Source organism: Pelecanus crispus, chromosome 2, assembly GCF_030463565.1.
Source record: "Pelecanus crispus isolate bPelCri1 chromosome 2, bPelCri1.pri, whole genome shotgun sequence".
Lineage (NCBI taxonomy): Eukaryota > Metazoa > Chordata > Aves > Pelecaniformes > Pelecanidae > Pelecanus > Pelecanus crispus.
Genome location: NC_134644.1, coordinates 50,525,063 through 50,547,247, shown reverse-complemented (window position 1 = coordinate 50,547,247; position 22,185 = coordinate 50,525,063). Strand labels below are relative to the sequence as shown.

The 22,185-nt window shown below is 37.9% G+C and overlaps 2 protein-coding genes across 3 annotated transcripts in view; one reads left to right on the top strand and one right to left on the bottom strand.

The window, feature by feature from the left end:
• Nucleotides 1-210: 210 nt before the first annotated feature.
• On the bottom strand, nt 211-9,350 carry KIAA1143 (KIAA1143 ortholog). Of its 2 annotated transcripts, none has more exons than XM_075705565.1 (3): nt 9,225-9,350; nt 7,513-7,660; nt 211-1,068 (listed from the first exon to the last, which is right to left on the bottom strand). In XM_075705565.1, exons 1-3 carry the CDS (start codon nt 9,330-9,332, stop codon nt 860-862), a joined length of 465 nt encoding a protein of 154 aa, XP_075561680.1. In that variant the 5' UTR covers nt 9,333-9,350; the 3' UTR covers nt 211-859. The 2 variants fall into 2 exon arrangements, with proteins under 2 accessions (XP_075561680.1, XP_075561681.1); XM_075705566.1 differs by having other exon boundaries at nt 7,522-7,660.
• A 330-nt stretch (nt 9,351-9,680) lies between these two features.
• Nucleotides 9,681-22,185, top strand: part of KIF15 (kinesin family member 15) — a 37,303-nt gene continuing 24,798 nt past the window's right edge. Inside the window, exons 1-11 of the mRNA XM_075705381.1 lie at nt 9,681-9,699; nt 11,269-11,311; nt 12,635-12,818; nt 13,863-13,939; nt 15,074-15,111; nt 16,635-16,732; nt 17,121-17,300; nt 18,007-18,216; nt 18,322-18,447; nt 20,033-20,155; nt 20,854-20,977. Coding sequence (XP_075561496.1) covers nt 9,681-9,699; nt 11,269-11,311; nt 12,635-12,818; nt 13,863-13,939; nt 15,074-15,111; nt 16,635-16,732; nt 17,121-17,300; nt 18,007-18,216; nt 18,322-18,447; nt 20,033-20,155; nt 20,854-20,977 — 1,222 coding nt within the window. The remainder of the gene's footprint in view (nt 9,700-11,268; nt 11,312-12,634; nt 12,819-13,862; nt 13,940-15,073; nt 15,112-16,634; nt 16,733-17,120; nt 17,301-18,006; nt 18,217-18,321; nt 18,448-20,032; nt 20,156-20,853; nt 20,978-22,185) is intronic.

Here is a 22,185-nt window from a genome sequence, read left to right as displayed (position 1 = left end):
GATGAAATACATTTTTTTATATAAGCTGTTTGAGATCCCAAATAATTATGAACACATATGTAGCCAACTGGAACAAATATACTTCCAAAAAAAAAAAGAAAACCAACCACCACCAAACCACTGAGCCCACCAGTGTGATAACCAAAGTGCACAATCTCCAAGGGTTTAGGCATCTTTCTTTGCATTAGTTGATACCATCAACTACGATCAAAATTTTTATATCTTGCTAGCACAATCAATTCAAATGAATTTGATGCTTCTTAGACTGCATTCACCAAAGACAGGATTAAGACTGCCTGATTTTTGCAACTGCAGGCTCACTTACTGCAAGGGCTGTGCAAAGAGCTAATCTGCCAAACCACACATGCAAAAGTTAGTGCAAACTTTTGTTAAGCTATGAGACAGAAAACTTCAGTCTGTTCCACAGCAATGAATTCTCTCTCTTTTTTGAATGTCAAATCAACAATAACAGATAAACACCACACAACTGTCAGCTAAGGCCAGTAAATAGAGAGGAAATACATTTTTAGTAATGGAGGACGTTTTGAAATGTATTGATTGAAAATTTATATAAGCTGGATATGTACAGGTATGTTTTGCTATTAATTTGTGACCTCAAATAGCTTTTAAATACATGGTTAAATTCTCTTTTAAAATAAAGACATGACATACTGTTCATACAGTTCCATCTGAACTGCAAAGACTTAGCTCTTCCTAGTTTTACACTATGTTTCTCTAGTTGGACTATAACAAAGTAACAGAAGACTCAGATACCATGCTTCAATTTCTAGGAAAGCACTGAATCTTACTCAGATCCCTAGAAGTAAAGCAAGTAAAATATAAAAAAACCCCAGAACTCCTAATCATCATTTTCTTCATCATTAAATGAGAGAAGGCTGCTATTTTTTATTTGCTTAGCTGTACTCTGAGGAGTAGTTGCTTCCTTAGTTTTCTTTGCCTCCTTCATCTTCTTACTTGAACTTACATTGAAGTCCAAAAACTTCTCTGATGAACGTTTGGCTGGTTTCCTGAACATAATTTTTCCATCAGCAGGTTCTGGTTCACCATCTATAACAAAGAGAGTAAAAGCAGAACTCATCTGCACACGTTCACACACACATACAGACCTTCATTATTATCTTATCTTTTTCCCCAGGACCAAGATCAGCGAGACCTCTGATAGAATACAACAATCATGAAAATGTATTTTTTTGGCCACAAAGTATGTATCGATGAATGTCCTTCGTGCACACACATCTGCTCCATGGAAACCAGCCCTTGAAGACAGTTCTCCCGCAGTTCCTATTAGAAATAGTTTCTCACTAACCAGAGCTTTAACTTAGAAGAGACTGTGAGCAGTAGAGCTTTTCCCACACAATCCAGCCACATCCACTTATCAAAATGGAGAAGACAACTTTATAGGATCCTCTAATTTAATTCCATTTCACTATTTGTAAAATCCATAACAACAAATGCACTTATTTCAGAATTATGGTATCTCTTTTAAAGAACAAAATGGCACATATACAAGACAAAGCTTTTCTTTTTTCTTCTGACATACCCTGTCCTGCTCAGACAGCTAAAAAGATTACATGGTCATAAACCTGCCTTTTGTTATCATACAGGATGAAAGTTTTAGGATTTCTTTGTACTTTCAAAATCACCAAACTATTCCAACTGACTCATTCTGCTCCTCTGCATGTACTAGAGCAAATAACCATTTTAAAAACAAGAAAATCCCTTCCAGGATTATCAGGCAGAGGAGGAAAGCTACTGCACAAGTAACAGCATCAAGGCAGTATTTCTGGAAAAAAAGTGTAATTGTAAAGTCATGAATCAGACACAAAGGCTCATGCTGCAGTAGTTTGCAATTTTTATAATGTATATACGACAGGATGTTAAAGAACCATAGGTTCTGTGCAAGGTATTTTTCCTAAAGTACTTTTGTATTTCATTATTCATCAGAAATTTCCTAACAATATGCATGTGTTTGACAAGATTATGTGCTATTTAATTACAACCAATAAATATCTTTTGTCTTTAGCATGATTCTTTCCTCAATTCATAAGCATTATGGCAGAAGAGTTAACATTTCAGTGTTATCATGCACAGCACTGGCTGAAAACACTCTTCAGTGCATACTCCAAACAATACAACTATTAAGTCTGGTGTCTTTAAGGGTTGTACACTGTATACAGTACCAGTAGAGCTGTAGAAATAGGACTTCAAAGCAACCAGCTACTGCATAAGCATGAGGAGCATCAAAAAAATCTCACTGGACAGAGCAATTACTGCATTTTCTTAGAATGGTAAATTGAAAAACCAACCCCCTAAAAACTTAACGAAAGCATATCCACAAAATAAATTGGATAAACAACTATGTACTCCTACTCCATGTAAAAATGGAAGTCAGAAATTTCAATTTTACCCCCAAGTCTCCTGCTACCCACATTGTGAACTGCAAAAAAAATTTCATCTTGTCTACCAGATGGAGAAAGTGATAGGTATCTTTGCAATATGAATTTAAACTCTTAATAAACAAAGTGCATAAACAGAGCAAAGCTCAAAAACTCCACCAAAATGGCAACTAGCTTAGCTCTGACCTCCAGGGCCTCAATACTATTTGTGGATCATTCTGCATCAAAGGAAAAGATTTTTGCTCTTGGCCTGGTTAAACACTGTCAAAATTTCATTATATGCTCAAGGACATTCCTTTCAGCAGGAAGCCCAGGCCAACTTCAGAGAGCTATGATGTGTTGGCAGTGCTTGACAAAGACTGAAGCAGATCAGGAAACACAGCAGGCCCAGCCTTACCTAAGCAACTTGTGGAAAGAGGGAGAACAGACAGACTATGCTTTTTGAAAGAATTTGATGTAGCAGCTCAAGAAATTTGTGTTGATTTGTTAAGACTGTCTTTTCCAGCTGGTAAAAGCTTCACCTCGTCCTTTCTAATTTTACCAGACTCTTATGTGTCAGCTGTCTCTTTCGTTTTTATCAATGACCTCCAAAAACTGACTTGTATTAAGCAATGCAAAGAAGAGATTGAGGAAACAATCTCAGTGTTGGTAGTTTTTAAAACAGAGCCCTGATAAAAGACTGTATCAGTATTACAAATTATGGAAAGCAGGATTTCTGATAAACACACTGAAACACACAAAGTAAAGCACATAAAACAACATAGAAGCATTACAGCAGAAATAATACAAGTCCACTTCTGATAAAAAGAGTCAAAAAACTACACTAGCAGTTCAAATTTTGACTGTTCTTAGTCATTGCTACTTTTACCTGGATCACAAACCTTTACACTGGTTGACTAAGAAGGGCACAATCAGACGTTGAGCTGAAAACTCACTTCACAAGAGACATCAATTTAAGAAGCCACAAATGCAGAAATATTTTTCTTCTCTTTTAATTGCAAGTTATGTATCGCAAGAGAAGTAGAAATGAGGGTCTGAAAAAGAAACGCTGCTCTTCAGTTTACTGTATTTTTTACTTAGTAGTCATTTGCATAGTTGGCAGCACCATTTTTCAGCAGTTTCTGTCCACATGGGTCAACAAGGCAACAACAGGAAACTCAAACACCACTACATTGGCAGGAATGACAGGAGGAGCAGCGCAAACGATATTTCAAGACAGATGTCTACTCAATGATAAAGGTTAGAAAAAAATTATGATAACCTGGCAAATTTCTTAATGGTTCTAAGGTTAGAAGTTCAGGTCAGCCATTTCAGGTGCTCCTTCTAGCGCTTTCTGGCCACCCATCTCTATGTGTGCCTTTGGAAGCATTACTACAGGAATTTCGCACACCAGTATGAAGATAAAAAGACCAGTCTTGCTCAGATATTCAGCCTCAATCATTTATGAGGACACTTGGGAAAGTTTTTGTTACTTAAATACTGTAAAACCAGCTTTGATTTAGATTCCTGCTGTTCACATGACGAAGAGCAGCATGAACTCTGCAATATGTATCTGATAAAACAGCTGCTTAAGCTAAGGGAAGAGCTCCAATGCCCAAGACAGCATAGACTGTATTTTCCTTGCCTCTCCCCTCTCTTGTCCTCCCCCAACCCCAGCATATAGAATGCTACAAGAATAATATTAAAAGACTTTGAATGAGTAAAGACACCTTCTGCCAAATTTGGTCATCTGCATGTATCAGAGTGTCCCAGAGGCCAGATGAACTAGAAAAGCAGTAGAAAAATCAATTCCACAGACTATAATGAATGCTGGGATAAAATATCTTGCAGTAATTGCCATCCTTTCTTTTGTGCAAATTTAATTTCTCATAAGACCGTTTTTCTTTGTCTCTGAACCAACAGTAACGATTTATAAAATGCTGCATAAAAATATTAAGCAAAATGCCTGTTGATTAAACAAATGACTTCTTTCTGAAAAGCCTCTAAGTCAGTCTTACATGGAGAAAAATATTTAAATATGGAAGGGTGTTTTCTCATATAGGAATGGTTCAGTCCTAAATAAAAAAGTTCCCTGGGACTATACTTGCAAAAGCCAATGTACAAGCTTCACTAAATTTTTGTTCTGCCTTAGGAGGCAACTAAGTGCAGCTAGGACATTAATCAGCTGGTTTTGCCAAATTAATGCAAAAGAGTTACTCATCTGTAAAAGAAAATGCAAGTCACAGGAACTTCTGGTGCCTGAAATAAAAAAAAAAGTGTAGCTGTGTCAAACTGGTTATAGAAGAAAATGAAGGAGAAAGGATGTAAATGAGATACGGAAAATCCTAGAACAACATCCCAAACCAAAGCCTAAAGACAAGGACCTTCAAATGAAGACAACCACTACAGATATTAAAGAGGAAAGGGTGGAACCTCAAAACTGAGTACTTTCCATGTTTTGAAAAACTAACAGTTTCTATTTGCAACAGATAGTTAGCAGCACATTACTTGTGATCTATCAAAGTCCCTCGGCATTGATGCATGATGGAAAAGAAGATTATCAGTTGGAAAATTTACTTCCCTGCTACCTTTTCAGCTTCACGTAATTTCACTAAGGATCTGATTTAGGGCTATATATTATGGTCTAGTACCCGTTAAATTAATTTCACTTTCAACTCTGGGATAAGAATCAAAGCAACAAGAAATGTTATCAAATCATGCCACATCAAACTTTCTTTATACTTCCCATTTTCAGGATTGACAATTATCCAAAAAAAGAAAAGAAACTAACATGTTATTTGAAACTCTCTTTATTAAACTGGAAGTAACCTGCCTCTGACTAGAAATCAGAATTTAAATCTAGAGGTCAGACTGACAGTGCAAAGATGGACAAAGACTCAAAAAAGCCTTCAGCAAGCTGTAGTACTCACCCACATCTTCATTAAAAATTTCACACCAGGTCCTCTCCATAGCAGAGGAACGTAGTAGCAGTTACCCTGTTTATTCCCATAAGCCAAAAAAAAGAAAAGGAGGCCAAGACCTCATAACAAGTGCAAAGGCAGACGAATGAATAGTAACACATTAACGTAGAAGAAGGCAGCAGTCCCCAGAGCACAATGATTCAACACTCCTGCTACCTACTACTGTGGGTTTTTTTCCTCCAAATGCAAGTTATCACTGAAGGGCTGAAGGGGTAATAAGCAGAGGTGCCAAAGTCCTACAGGAACTCAATACTACCATCCACACTATGTACAATTATGTCTTAGGAATGTCTTTTTCCACCAAAGAAGTTCAGTTACTCTATTCAAATACACTTCCATTTCATACTGTGTATTCAACTTGGTAGCTCTTTTGGACTTTTTTCACAGCATGGACTCCACCTCAATAGATTCTCATGGACAACTACTTCTTTTTGTCCAGCCTTACAAAATCATTTTTCCTCCTACTGTGATCATTCAAAATTCAAGTTGCTTATAAAAGGAAACCAATGCTTACAAAGAATCATACCATTTCTTTCCAATAGGTTGAAACTTCTCCCAATACTAGGAGGGTAATCCCACTTTTGAAAAGAAATCATATGACAACTTTACAAACTGAAACACCAAGCACATGCATTACACTTCAATAAGAGACCAGGAAGTAAGCTGGAAGCTGAACACATTTTCTCAGAGGAGTTCAAATTATATAAACACAGCCCTCAGTCCACTACCTGGTTACACCTTACATATACGTATTTACCTCCAGAAACAAATCAGATGTAGTTTTATTTAGTTTCAAGCTAACCTACGTTATAAAAATTAAGAATTTTTTCATCAATCTGCTTCACAAAAATGTAAGATTCTCAACATACTTTCTCCCACTACCATTATTTGATTTCTCTGTTTATACCATTTCTACCATTTAAATTTTAACACATACTTCTACATAGGGACAGCACAAACCTGAATTTTTGAATCCAAATGGCAGAAAAAGACAGAAGCTAAGGATGTCACACTGATAGCCATGTGCTAGCCTCTCAATCTGCTCTAAACTCAATTTACAGCCTTTGTAAATAGCCACAATGGCTAACTGAAGAAAAGGTCCACAGCTTCTATGAATCACCTTTCTATTTTATACTTGTGAGGTTCCAGTTCTATATTCTTAATTGTCAAGACATTTCCACTACACACAGTAATATCTACCTTTAATCTGTCACATCTTCTGTCAGAAGGAAAAAAAAAAAAAAAGCTACATTTCATCACACCCTGTGTGATGATGGAAGTTTTTGGACTCTCAAAGCATTTATGTCAACCATATCTGAATTTTGAACACTAACAGAAATTTTTAACATAACTGTATTCATCAGCTATAGTTTCATGTCTTTATTGTCTAACTGCAGCAACCTCTCCCACACCACTTCCATCTTTCCAGTCTTGAAAAGCCTGTTAAATAACTTAGATAAAGCTTTCTAATTCTTTGTAGCAAAGAAACATTTTTTTCTGTACCTTGCTGTTTGTTGGCACTATTGTATCATCTGTTATTTTCAACTAATCCATTTAGTTTTAATGTATTTGCAAGTCACAACACATACTGGGGATGATTTTAAGCAAGTGATAACATGGATCAGTCAGTTAAGTGAACATGTTACTGAGTTTACACACCTGCCATTCTTTCTACTGAAGCACTAACCCGAGTTTCCTCCTTCTGCCCAGACACTCTCTTTCATGAACTTCTACAATTACAATTACCTTTAAGACATCTACTCCACCATCATATTTGACTGAACTAATTAATAAGTTCAAAAATTATCACAGGTGATGTCAAAAGTCTGTGTACCAGGACAATGACACACCATAACAAAAAAAAAAAAAAAAAAAAAAAAAAAAGGTGGTATCTGGAGGTAGGATGATGCACAATCAAGAAGCAGAGAACGGCAACACTATAAAAAGCCAGACAGCTTGCATATATACTCAGTGACTTCAAATTAGGAATCACAAGTCCAAATTATTTAGCTGAAAAATTCAAAGCAATTAATCAAAGGTAGTATTAAACAGCAGAAAACTGAGCAAATATCAAGCTCCCTTTTATGGGCTACCTCTCTTTGGCTATACAAAGAAATTAATAGTTTGAAATTCACCTGATTCACTTGTCTTTAAGGCCTCTTTGATTTGCTGCTTAATTTTCATTGCTTCTTCGGCAGTTAAGTCCCCTTTTTTCAGTGTTACCACTTGAGGCTGCTCATCTTCGTTCTCACTGTCATCATCTGCAAGTGGAAGCTGCTCTCTCTGACAGGAGAGAAAGAAAAGCCATTCTGACCACCACAAATCACAACAGCTAAGGGTGGGCTAGAACTCTTTGGTTTCACTTTTGCAGTAAGGTTAGTAAGAAGACCAGGCACAGCTGTCAGTGCCAGGCCCTCCCAACACGCTTTGCCCAAATGGCACTCCAGTTCTAGCACTGAGACATAGCGTCTCCTAGAAGAAAACAGTACGGGCTCTTTCAATTGAAGGCCAAAACAGTAGGAACTTGGAAGGTAAGAAATTAATTCCTTTTGGTTTTTTCACTGTACAAGCACTGCCTGCCATGCAACACTAAGAAAATCTTAAATGCTTGGGTCCAAATTTGAATCTTTTATGCTGTACTCAGAACAGTGCAAAGGGAAAGGGAGTCCATGGTGGCTTTGTTATTAAAGCTGCCTAAGCAAATCATTGTAAGCATTACTGACACAAGGAAGACCATGTCCCTGTTCCCACTCTCTCAAACTTGTGCTCTGAGACAGAAGAATCATTTGGAATAAAACTTTATATAAACAAACTTGCTGGCATGGAAACCTCAGTGCAACAATGTAAAGTTTGGCAATATTATAGGAACTGACAACTTCATTTTATAAGATAAAGTATAGATAATATTACCATTATCTACTGAAGTTACCAAGAGATAGACAAAATGCAATCTTCCTCAGGAAGCGTAACAGTTCATACTAAATTTACTAAAGGCATACTTTTATCTCAAATTCCAGCTCATCACAGATAATAATGGGCCTCTTTCTTAAGGCATCCTGTAAAACCTTACAGTTAGTGGGAAACACACACAAAAGCACAATGGAAACATAGAAAAAAAGAATGCCCTCAGAAAAGGCTGTATTTAACAGGCTGGCTCAAACCCTACTGCCCCTGCTCTGCCTTCCTGGCCATCACGCAGTTTGCATCTACTGACCTGATGTTAAGATGACAGCAACCCCACCCCTTTCCCGTACACTTTTTACTAGACTCTTAGAACACTTTTTTTTTTTTTTTTTTAATTCCTGCCTCGGCTTTGTAAGGCCAGTTAAACTTGGGACATCATTGCTGTTCCCCCTTTACTCCCACAGACCACTTGGGCGCTGAGAGGTCGGCACTGGCTGCTCTGTGAAGGGCACCACGATCACCACGGCTGCAATTATTAAAAAGTGAAAAACAACAATGGGGAGGAGAACTAATTTTGTTGTTATTGTTGTTTTGAAGCTCCAACACAGAAGCCAAAACAAGTTACGGTTTCAGTTAATTTTAAGCGGGCAACTACTGCTCCCCTTCGCCATACGCGGGCAAAGCCTGGAAGCGCTGCTTCCCCACCGCTGCGACAGGGCCTCTCCCACGCCTTCATTTTAGGCCCCGGGGGCGGGGGGGGAGGCATCGTGGCCGGGGAAGTCCCGTGAAGCGGGCGCTGCCCCTTCCCACCCCCGGCGAGGGACTGGCCGCGGCGGTAGGGAGGGAAGCCAGGCCCCGACACAAGCCCACGGGAAGGGTCCGTCAGCCGCCCGGGGCGGGGAGGGAAGGGCCGCGCCGCCCCAGCACGGGGCCAGGCCGTTACCTTGGTTTCCACCGTGGGCCCCTCCCGATACCCGACCTGCCGCTTGAAGCGGCTGAGAAAGGCGGGCTCGGCCGGCCGCACGTAGGAGACCTGGTTCTTTTTGCTCATGGCCGCCGCCCCCAACCAAGCCGCGCTGCCGCCTCCCACCGCACACTTCCGGGCTGAGCAGGCGCGAGAGGACGGCGGCCCTAGTGGGACAGAACTAACCCACCGCCTCCCTCCCGTACCTCTCCCCGTCACGTGAAGGGGGCGAAGGCCCTTGCAGCCAATGGCAGGAGAGAAGCCGGAGCGGGGGAGGGCGCTCTAGAACGAAATGGCCGCGCCTATGCCGGCTTCGCGGAGGGGGGCGGGGCCACGCCGCCTGCTGCTCTTAGCGCCAAATTCAAACGTTCGGCCATTTTGGAGAGGTGGCCGGTAGGCGGGGAGGCGCTGGGCTCGGCAGGACCGGCGAGGGTCATGGCTCCCGGCGTGCGAGGTGAGGGGGGACGGGGGCGGCTGTGGGGCTGTGCGGCCGTGAAGGGGCTGAGGGATGTTTCTCCCCTGTCTGGGGAGCAGGCGGGGACCAGGGCGGCTCGGTGAGGGAGGCCGCTCTGCAGGCAGTGCCCGCGGCCGGCTGAGGGGCTGCTCTGATCTCTGAGGCCGACCGCCTCCGGGGAGAGTATCACCCAGGTGTAAGAGCAAACAGGGTGAGCCATAGGTATGGCCGTGTTGGCTGGGCTCGGTGCCCCGCGGAGCGGTGACTCCCAGAGCTTCCTAGAAGCACTTCTGGCACCGATATCCCCAGCGGCTTCTCCTGGTTGATACGTGTAAGCAGCCCTCCCAAGCGGCAAGTCCTGTTGGTCTCAGCCGTCCCGCGTTTACCAGTTCGTCTTCTGTAATTTTATCGAGTTTTAATTACCTGTGATGTTTGCAACTAGTCTCTTACAAACGTTCGAGTGAGAGCAGCGCTTTAAAATGCGAGCTAAGAACGGTTAGCTGACAGTCGGTCATTTCACAAGGTTCAGGTTGTGCAAGTATCTATCAGTCTAATTTCAGTTTTAAAAAGCACTGCTTTCCTTGTCCCAGCTCGTTTTGATAGCTTGCGCGTTTGGAGAATAAATAACTGAACTAGAAGTTAGCACATCTCTCAAATGTTATTGTGTGAATCAAAGCAGGTAGGCTTGCATAGCAGCAGCAGGAGATTTATGTACTCTGAGTGTTAATGAGAAGGTTACTGCCTTTGCACATCATTATTAATCCTACTTTTAAAGGGATGCTCCTACAGTACTATCTGTGCACTTCTAGAGACTTTGTAAGGTCTTTATTGATGGAATGTTTTGGTAAATCATCTTTCATTATCATTTTACTTATTCTTAAAATTTGATTATGTTACTTAGTTAATGTTTTGACTAACCTATGTGAAATAATTTCATGTCAGATTCACCCTTAAGTAAAAAATAAGTCACCCTATTTACCTATGGGGTAGTATGTGCCATCCCCTTGAAATGTGAAGCTATGCCAAATGATGCTCATACGTATAGGAGAGCTTTATGTATTACAGAGTGATCAATATTACTTCATAAAAGTGAAAGTAATGTAGCTACTCAGTTGTGTGGGTTTAGGAAACTGGGTTTTTGCAGTCACATCAGTAAAACTATTTCATGCTGTATTGTTTTATCTGCAGTGAGTTAGCAATTTTTCAAATACAATGGGAATACATAATACTGTTAACATTTATGTTTTGCAAGTATTTTGGAGAATTAGGAACCTTATATACATTAAGAAACTATTGATTGCACATACATTTACAAATGTGTGCATGCTCACATTGCAGGACTGGGACTGGAGCTTTCTCTACCTTTGCAAGAAACTGCAAACTTTCTGTCAAAGGAAGATAGTTACTAAATATTTTTGCGCAGTTCTGATTCATGCATGAAATGGATATTTATAAGCCTCTCCATTTATCTCCCTCAGTACTGCTTGCAGTATTTTCTATTTAAATGTGGGGTTTTGAGCAATAACTTAATCTTGTTTAATTTGTGTGTGTTTCAATTTTATTTTATAGGAGATTTGCATGACTCTGCATTACCTTTGTTGAACTCACCTAGGTAAAGTAGTATTGGCCAGTTCCCGTATATGAATAACCACACTGTACAAAAAGTGCAAACAAAGCCTAGTATAACTTTGTAGAATAATTTAAAGTTTTTTCTGTCAATGTTTTTCTGCACAAGATTGTTGCCTTTCTCTCCTAACTTCCTTACAGGTTAAAAAAAAAAGTCCTTTTAATAAAAGTGTTCTTCTGAGGCATCAGATTCCTCTTGGAATGCTCCCATGCAGTAAATTCTCATTTGTCCACTAACTCTGCAGCTGGACTCTAGAATTTATCTGAAGAGATACTCCACAAGGAACTTCAATTCTGTGAGGAAGTCCTAACCTAAAACAAAAACCCCTCTTCCAAATATAAACAGTTTCTGCCACAACTCAGAATAATATTATCTAATGAAAAAATATTTGGCAAGTTAGCGTGGTGTGTCTTAAAGCCAGTATAACATCTTCCCTTTCTCAGCTGCTTCCTGTTCTTCTTTAGCCCTTTCCTCTGCCACTCCCCAACCCCACATTTCAGTCATGAAGTCCTTCCCCCACTTTTAACCCACTTTTAAAACTATTCTGTTCCTTTCTCTTGTTTACCAAAAGTAAAAATCAATAACAGTTACAACACCCTCATGCTATAACTGCCTTTTGGGAAAGAATGAAGTAAAGTAAATCCAAGTTTGCTGCTACTTCATGTAAGAATTTAATTCTTTAATATTATATTGGTATATTGGTATTTATGCCAGAATTCCTCAAAGCTTTAATATAATAGTCATGCACAGTTACTTATTCAAGCTAAATTTACTGGTGCATCCACTGATAAATGTGATGAAATAGGTTAGGGAGCTTTTAGATGTAGGCGGTGCTATACTTTATTGGACTCGTGGATCCAAAGAATTGACTGTTCTTTCCTTTCTTGTGAGCAGCAAAGAAAAATGCTGGTAACTTCCTTCCCGGAAGGTAGCATCATCTGCTCCATTTGTAAAGTCTGCTTCTGGTAGTAAGAAGGATAGTTGAAGCCCATAGTCTTAGAAGCTACCGAAACCTTTATTATAACACTGGCTTTATGTATCTCTAGTTTGCTGTCAAATGTGTTCTTTTAGAGCTGAAGTTACATGCAACAGCTATAATTCCACTAACTTCGTGTTCTTTGTTTTTAAATATGCCACATTGTTACCTTTAATAAATCTTTGACTTGTAATGAATTGATGTGTACAGCTAGAAGTAGTATGAAGACCTTTGTATGACTTCACATGCTTAATCTGATTTTTGTGATTTCATTTTATCAAACAGCTGGTACATCTATTTCAAAATAATCTAATGCATAAATATTCATTTAGTGTTGAAGGCGATGCTATCAAAGTTTATGTAAGGGTACGTCCCCCTTCAGAGGGAACTGTGTTAACTGATGGAGATCAAGGCTTGTGTTTATCTGTTCTTTCATCAAATACCATCCGTCTGCATTCGAAGCCTGAGCCGAAGATCTTCACTTTTGATTATGTTGCAAATATGGAAACAACACAGGTAATGACTTCTAGAATCTCATAACGATATTGCAGTTTTTCCCCAAATTTTGGCAACTGCTACACTAAACCTTTCTAAAGAAGTAATGCCTTAGGTCTTATTTTTTGCAGTGGTCAGATTGGCAATGTATAGTTATAGTACAGAAATGTTGCACTAAATTTTGCTGTCTAATAGTTTTAATGTATTTTTTAACAATTTATTTAATTAAAGTTCTATTTCTAAATGTTACACTAACACCATAGACGGAAAATAAACCCCCTTGTTGAGACAAACATAAAAATATCTGGCAGTCAGTAGCTGATATAAAAGATGTGATATGTATATTAGGAACTTATGAGTTTATATTCTACTAGTTATATTTCCTTCTTATACATTTGCCTTTTAAACAGATGCATTGTTCATCTGGGACAGGTAGTACTGGAAGGAAAATACTTCAATTTAATTTTTATAATATTGTGTTTGAAATTCTGAACATAATTTTATTTCCTCTAAGGCTTCAATTCCATTTAAATTCTGTTTAAAAAAATAAAACCCCCAAAATAACGCACCCATTGTAGGCTGTTATTTGTAGCTAGGCTCTTCTTGCAGGTCTGCAAGAAATACATGACAATAGATGGGGCTAACAGTTGTGCAGATTTGTTGAATATACCATTGTGCGGTGGCAAATGTTGAAAGTTAATGAGAGTTGATGAGTGTCATAGGCTGAAGGTTGACCTCCTGATGGTATAAACCACATAACGTAATCAAAAACACTGGACCAAAATTAATATATATTATATTTGAATGCCATTACTATGGTGCTGAGTTTTATTATTTTTCTTTCAGTTATCAACAAGGAATAAATTTTTTTTCAGAGGGAGTGATTTATGTCACAAAGACTTGGGATGTATTGTTTTGCTGTGAGAATTCCAGGGGTGATGATACATGTCTAACTTTAAGGAATGTGTCTATTTTATACATTATAAAGTTATGGCATAGGAAACACTGATGGAAGAGATACTTAAATGACTGGTGCCAAGTGCCTTCTCTTTTCCTTGTCCCCAGGAGTCAGTGTTCTCAAGCGTGGCCAAAAATATTGTTGAATCTTGCATGAATGGCTACAATGGAACCATCTTTGCATAGTAAGTCATTTAATGGTATTTCATAGCAATTGAAACGTTTGAGGAGATTGTGTTAATGAGTAGTTGTGGTTTTAAGTGCCAGAGCCTGCTTAATGTTAGAGTAAACTTTGAAAGTGCTTCCTTAGTGTAGCACAACATAGGGAATGTTGCTGCAATATTGAAGAGTACTACTTATTCCTCTTTTGGAGCAATCTATTTGTAGGTGTTATGCTTCTAATACTTAAGGCCAATAATGTAGATTGTAAACTCATTTCAATTTTACTATTGTTTGTCTAAAAACTGGACGTTTTATTTTACTGTTAAAGAGAAAGCTAGCTGTTTTCAGTATGTCCATAGTAAAATGGAATGAAAATCGCTTTAACTTGGTATTTGGCCAGTTTAACTATTTAGTGAGTCTTAGCTGCCTGTGGGAAAACTCGTGAATGATAATTTTAACTTTCAAGATGTTTTCAAGATAGAAATATATCCATGACTAGTAGCATGAATATCTTTATATTAACTCTATATTTTTTCATTTTGAAAACTGAATAAGCACTTTGGTCAAAAATGCTAACTTGAAGCACTGATCTCATCAAAACTTTACTGGGTTTTTGAGCCTAGCATAGCATTTGTAAAACTGTGAAGTGAAGTCTAGTTTGTTACAATATACAAATGTGGAAAAATGAAGTGAAATTGCCCTGAAGGTTCTCTAGCATGATTAATAACTATAGGTAAAAAAAAAAAGGATATATTCAACTTGTAAGTATTTCTCTTGTTTTGGGTTTATGTGCACTACTAAGTGACACAAAACCCAAAAGATTGACCCAAAAATTAGTTTAGTGTATATATTTGAAAGCCTTCATTTTAATGCTAAGCTCCAGTATTTCCCTTTCCAACAGAAATAAGGAAGATGGTGGGGGAGAGAAAAGGTGATTTGTCTAACAGAATTTCACGGTCAAATTCGCTGTTCTGTTTTTATGCCTTTTTAGCTGACTGATTTCTCAGCTTGCCTCTGTCTCTTTTTATCTTCAGTTTAGAAGAATTTTTTTTTCATTTTAAGCTGTGAGTTCTCCTTAGAAGATGCAGATTAATGAAAAATTCAGAGCCAGAATAAAGCTTTGTCTGACCTTCTGACCTTTTGTTTTGTTTTGTTAGTGGCCAAACTGGGTCAGGAAAAACATTTACTATGATGGGTAAGTGGATGAAAGTGTTTAATCTTTCAGTGGTTTCTTAATTTTTTTTGTCTTGAGTTGAGATGTTGTCTTGCTTAAACACCAGGGATGACTCAGATTTTTGTCTTCCTTCAGATAACTTTAAGGTTTAAGAGGTGGTGTAGTGCTCAGTGCAGTTGTTCTTGCTTTATATCAAAAGAGTGAAGTATAGGTGCTCTCCTCTGTCTTTTTGAATATGTAGATGATTTTTTTTCCTGTTTTTTAACAGGAGAGAAGCTTTTCAATTAAATCAAACACTTCTAGTAAATTTTCTCAAAAATGAGTATTCTACTGGTTTCCCTGTTTGGCTGATATCCCTTGCACGTGTATAAAAATATTCTAGTATGCAAGTGTCCTGGTTTCAGCTGGGATAGAGTTAATTTTCTTCCTAGTAGCAGGCATAGTGCTGTATTTTGGATTTAGTAGGAGAAGAATGCTGATAACACACTGATGTTTTTAGTTGTTGCTAAGTACTGCTTATGCTAGTCAAGGACTTTTCAGCTTCCCATGCTCTGCCAGGTGCACAAGAAACTGGGAGGGGGCACAGCCAGAATAGTTGATCCAAACTGACCAAAGGGCTATTCCATACCATATGACGTCATGCTCAGTATAGAAACTGGGGGGGGTTGGCTGGGGAGCAGCGATCGCTGCTTGGGAACTGTCTGGGTATCGGTCGGCAGGTGGTGAGCAATTGCATTGTGCATCACTTGCTTTGTATATTATTATTGTTTTTATCATTATTATATTGTTATTATTATCATTACTATTTTACTTTATTTCAATTATTAAACTGTTCTTGTCTCAACCCACAGGTTTTCTCACTTTTAGTCTTCCAATTCTCTCCCCCATCCCATTGGGGGATGCATGGTGCTTAGTTGCTGACTGGGGTTTAACCACGACAGCAAGGGTCTTCCATATTAAAATATAGGGAAGTTTTCAAAATAACTGTTTCCTATCCAACTAGGAATTTAAGGCCTCTCTGTGTATGAAGGGATTCCCTTGTAATCTTGTTCTTCATACAGTAGTGATTTTAAATGCATTAATATTGTACTTGACGTTAGAAAGTTACTGAAGTAACCAAAACCAGTTTGGCCGACATGTTTTCAAGTAGAAATTGAGGCCAAATTTCAAATAGAAATTAACTAAACATGGGGACAAATCTACCCCATCTTTCTGGTTCTTCAAATCAGGGTAGCTGTATTGACATACCTGCGCATCTGTACATGTTTTCTATGGAAGTCCAAGTAATTTATACTATTTTAGACTTAGGTAGCCTATGGACAGGTGAAATAAACTTTCACAAGCATCATTTAGACTACATATAAATCTGATCATGGAATAGTATCTTAGATCTTGAAAGTTTTTTTGTTGCATGTCTTCTGTGGTTTTGCCATAAACTGACTAAAACCTGGTTGCTGAAGTCTTCTATAATGACATCTTGAAAAGATAACCATTATTCTTGAGAAGTACTAATTAATTTTTTTTTTAATTAAAAATCTCCTTAGGGCCATCTGATTCTGATAATTTCACTCACAGTCTGAGAGGTGTAATTCCACGGAGCTTTGAATACTTATTTTTTCTAATTGAACGTGAAAAAGAAAAGGTACATTTATTTTATACTTATTGCAGTGAAAGTAATGTCTCACATTAAAGATTAGCTAAGGCTGTTTGGTAAGCCCAGTATGTAGCAGTTAAGTTTCCAGGATTATTGCTGTCTTGCACCAAATTTATTAATGAGAAACACTTGTGTGTAGTACTCTATCAAATTATAGTATGCTTTCTTCAGACATAAGTGTGCTTATATTTTGAGTCTAAAAAATGCATCTAGGTTTCTGGGTGTCAGTTGTCATCTGGGCATCAGAAATGTAGAGTATGCAGAATATATATGCAAACTAGTAGCTTTAGATATGTAGAAAAAGATACTTGCTGCCATACAATACTGGACTTAATAAAACCAATCTATTTATAGTGTAAATTACTGTGTTTTTCAGGCTGGCAGTGGAAAGAGTTTTCTCTGCAAATGCTCATTTATTGAAATCTACAATGAACAGATATTTGACTTGCTAGATTCTGCTTCAGCTGGACTCTTTCTCAGAGAACACATCAAGAAGGGAGTCTTTGTTGATGGTGCTGTTGAACAGGTGTTGTCATCTGCTGCTGAAGCATACCAGGTATTTTTTGTCACTTTTTAATGTTTGGACTATTTATCTTGATGCTTATTTGATAAATATTCCTCTTTGATTAAAGCACATATTTTTTGCACAGTGTCTGTGACACCCTCTTCCCCTATCTTCATCCTTCAAAAACCAGTGTAAAAAGCTGTTTCTAGGCAATGCTTCCTGACTATATGTATAGTATATCCCACACATGTAAGAAATCATATTGTTGTGGAGTTTGGAATGTATGAATTGCAGTTACAATAATCTTTCCCTGATGCCTGCCCTACACATCTCTGAAATAGCAACAGAAAACTACATCTCCTGCTAATTAGGCAGAGCATGTATTCCAGAAATTGTCAGGTTTATTTCGCCATGAATAAGACACATGCACATAGTACTACTCTGACTTCAAGTATTTTTTTCCTTGTGTACTGCTAACATACACTGGTATTGGATATGTTATGCTTTCAAATGGCAATGGCACTTTTGGAAGAAAGAACTGAATATTATAATTAGTATTTTTATTAAGCTGGACTGTAGCTATGTTTTTTCACTTCTAAAATACTTCTACTGGAAAAAAGTAAAAAAAGTCCTTGTCCTTGGGATTTTTGAAAGCTGTTAAACTGAAATATGCTTACTACTATTTATACCGCCTGTACATAAATACTGGATACAGTCTGAGATACTTGATATTATTTGATTACTTTTTCATGCTTAGGTATTAACTATGGGCTGGAGAAACCGTCGTGTAGCATCAACCTCGATGAACAGAGAATCCTCAAGATCACATGCAGTTTTCACTATCACAGTGGAATCCATGGAGAAAAACAATGAGATTGTTAACATTCGGTCTTCCCTGCTCAACCTGGTAGACTTGGCAGGATCTGAGAGACAGAAAGACACCCATACAGAAGGACTGAGGTTGAAGGTTAGTTCTGCAATATCTGTGCTATCTTTCTCCTTTCAGATGTACTGCCCTGTTCTATCAACAGAATCTGTTCACCTTTGATTTTTTTGTTTGTTTTTTTTTTAGGAAGCAGGTAACATAAATCGATCATTAAGTTGCCTGGGCCAAGTAATCACAGCACTTGTTGATGTGGGTAATGGAAAACAGAGACACATTTGTTACCGGGATTCCAAGCTCACTTTTCTGTTACGGGTAATATATATCCTCTGGATTTCATATGCTACTTGGTGTGTAGAAGAAATATTTGTGTGGGTTGGGGTGGGTTTTTTGGTTTGGTTTTTTTTTTTTTTACTCTAAAAAGCTGAACTTGTGTACATTAAAAATTTGTTTCGATATTGGGCAGCTGGAAGAAAGCTTGAAAAATATCGTTTTACCTAAACAGACTTATAGTGGATTTATTGCTGCTAACCGAAGACAAGAAATTTACTTATGCTCATAATCTCCTTTTACGTATTTGCAAGTTTTAAAGTAAAAGAAGCATATGTTTTCATCCCTGTAATTTGGGAAATACTGTGTATCACAATGTAATATTTAGAGATGTGTTGAAACGTTTGACAGGATTTCCAGAATTAGCCTATGTGTTGATATGTGTTAAGAATTAGCTAAATTTACAGTTTCCTAACTGAGAGCTTATGGGGTTTTTCAAGATGAAGCGAAAACAAAGATGGAAGCAGTCAAAGATTTGTTGTATGTACTCGCTGAAATTCTGTGAGCAGTAATGAATCATATCTGTAATATATTTTTGTATTATAATATAGTACTTGTACATAATATAGTATTTGTGTTACAACACAGTATTGGTGTGATCACAGCAAAATTTCCCAATCATTCCACCCCTGTTCTGCATATATCTTAGAATCATGAACCTATGAAGAATTATAAGATGGGTTGGAACAATCAACAGACTAGATAATGTTCAAATAGTGCGAATACCAATCTGCTAATGACCAAGATTGAAGTGAAATATAGAATCATAGAATTGTTTAGGTTGGAAAAGACCTTTAAGATCATCCCGTCCAACCATTAACCTAATATTACCAAGTCCACACTAAACCAATTAAGGGTAGACTAGACTAAACCATGTCCCGAAGTGCCACATCTACCTGTTTTTTGAACACCTCCAGGGATGGTGACTCCACCACCTCTCTGGGCAGCCTGTTCCAATTCTTGACCACCCTTTCCATAAAGAAATTTTTCCTAATTTCCAACCTAAACCTCCCCTGGCGCAGCTTGAGCCCATTTCCTCTCATCCTATTGCTAACTACTTAGAAGAAGAGACCAACACCCACCTCGCTACAACCTCCTTCTTGGTAGTTGTAGAGAGTGATAAGGTCTCCCCTGAGCCTCCTTTTCTGCAGGCTAAACAACCCCAGTTCCCTCAGCCGCTCCTCATAAGACCTGTGCTCCAGACCCTTCACCAGCTTCGTTGCCTTTCTCTGAACACGCTCCAGCACCTCAATGTCTTTCTTGTATTAAGACATATCTACTTTATTCCCTGATTTTTTTTTCCTCTGTTTTTTTTCCTCTCCCTGTTGTTCAGGTGTAACAAATATAGCAAATTGTTGATTAATAATATAGAATCATGGTTTTGAAAACCCAAATAAAGTCTTTATTTACACCTACATTTGAAATAAAATTTCAGAAACTTAAGTAGCATGGAGGCTTGTTAAATCCCTTCTGCAGTTTGTTCAAAGTGATACACAGTAGCTCTTAGCGGATGGCTTCCTGCTGTAGCCAGAAACACGCAAATAAAGCTAACTTCTATGTTTTTAAATAGGATTCCCTTGGTGGTAATGCAAAAACAAGTATAATTGCAAATGTTCATCCGGGATCCAGGTGTTTTGGTGAAACACTGTCCACCCTTAATTTTGCTCAGCGAGCAAAGTTGATTAAAAACAAGGTAAGAGAGTTTCTCAATGTCTTTATTGTTGCAACAAACAATTTCTTGTCATTTAAACTACCTATCTGCAAACAGGACAGTTTCACTGAAATACTCTTGTGCTTTCACTAATTTAAATGAATATCACTTATTTTAAAATCCTAAATCTGCTTTTCTAAATGTTTATGACATAATTTTTGAAAGGACTTGTTTGCTTTTAATTATGAATAGAGTGCAACAGCTGGGGACTAGGTAATGGCTGATAATAGTGTGTGTTCATTGCTTGTTCTCTGAGCACTTCATTGGAAAAAGTAAGTAAATCTGTACTAAAAATTAAAATTGTCATTAAAAAAAATAGATTCAATACCATTTCAGTGCATCTAGTTTTTATTTATGTTAATTCCCGAAACGTAATTTCTCAAGACTGGGTTTTGAAAGTATGTTGGCATCTGGCTGGAAACTACTGCCTTCAATGTATACTGCTTAGCTTTGGTCAAAAAGCTCCAGAGAAAATTCTGCAGAAAACTGTATTTTTAACCAATATTTTTAGCTAAAGTGCAGCTTACCGATTTCTCTGTAATTGAACATCGCTTTTCCCATGAGTTCTTCCTTTCCTAAGATGGAAAACTTCTCAGTAGTTTTGTTGCTTTTATCCTATAAAATGTAAGATTTTTTTATTTGTACCTCTTCCTAATTTTCTCTTAACGTATTTGTGAAAGGCTGTGGTAAATGAAGACACACAAGGAAATGTGAGCCAGCTGCAAGCTGAGGTCAAGAAGTTGAAAGAACAGCTTGCTCAACTTACTTCAGTGCCATCTACGCGTGATATTTCTGTATCACAAGGTAAGAATTGGGATTGAGGGAGAGATAACTTGCTGCTTTTCTAGCCTAGAGTGTTGGAGCCTTATGTAATTCATTAACTTTCTGAACAATTAATATTTTTGTAGGGACTGACCTACAGAGGTTACATTTGTCTTCTGGATCCCATTGCCTGTATGTGTATCTAATTTTTTGCAGAAATTGTTAATGTGATTTTATTTTCTCCTCTCATAACAGGGCTATGTTTCTGTTTTAGAATACCTAGAATACTCTTCCAGTTTCTAAGAGATATGCTGCCTATTCCTTTAAGTAACCAAAAGTTTACATGTGATTGCTTGCACATTTAGGTTGGAGGGAGGACACTAAGGTGTTGTTAATGCCCATTGAATCCACATTCTTTTTAAGCTCAGGACTGGATTTTTTTCCCCCTCTTTCCTTTTTGCCTCTTCAGGAAGATCCTAAGAAGGACGTTTACCTTTCAATAAAAGATTGCTTTCAACGTAAGATGGTAATGGGGTTTTTATCAATATGTAATTTTTTTCTTCCAGTAGCTTTTCACTAGATCGCTGTATCTGCAATATAGACCCCAGCATAGCTTTCTACTGTGTATACCTCTCACTGAAATACGCTACCTTCTAATGTTTGATTACAAGGTAGTAAACTTGGTCTTGTAACTCTTACTGTCATCCTGAGTCAACTCTTTCCTGACATTGCCAAGAAATAGAAGATACAGCAATAGAAGTTACTACAGAAGCTAGAAAGACTTGTCATCTGTGGTTGAGTTTTCCTAAGTCAAAATTACTTCTCTGTGAGCATACACATTTAACCAGTAAGAACAAGTCAGTGATTATGTGGGACACTCAATCACTGTCTGTGAATACATGAATATTGACAGAGTGCTCGAAAATGTTGTTAGGCTTGTGATAGAGTTCTGAGGGAAAGGAAGTGATGATGCTTAAACACTGAAAAGAGGTTTTATGCAGAACCTAATGTATTAGAGCTGTATTTAGTCTATGCAGTTAAATCATGTTTGTAATGTTCGATCACACAAATATGAAATCTGCTTACTAGCTACTTTAAAAACATGATGGCATTTTTTAATATTAATTTAATATTAAATTACAATAGGGTAGTTATTATGCACCTAGCTACTATGGTGATTAGTATTCCATAAATAAGTAGTCTTGCCTGCATGAGGGATATTCGGGGAAGCTATTTTGAATTAATTTCTG

Coding starts and splice junctions, on each gene's coding strand:
- KIAA1143 (XM_075705565.1), bottom strand. CDS start 9,332: ATGAGCAAAAAGAACCAGGTCTCCTACGTGCGGCCGGCCGAGCCCGCC. Junction 7,661..9,224: donor GGCCCACGGTGGAAACCAAG/GTAACGGCCTGG, acceptor CTCTCCTGTCAG/AGAGAGCAGCTTCCACTTGC. Junction 1,069..7,512: donor CTTAAAGACAAGTGAATCAG/GTGAATTTCAAA, acceptor TCTTTGTTATAG/ATGGTGAACCAGAACCTGCT.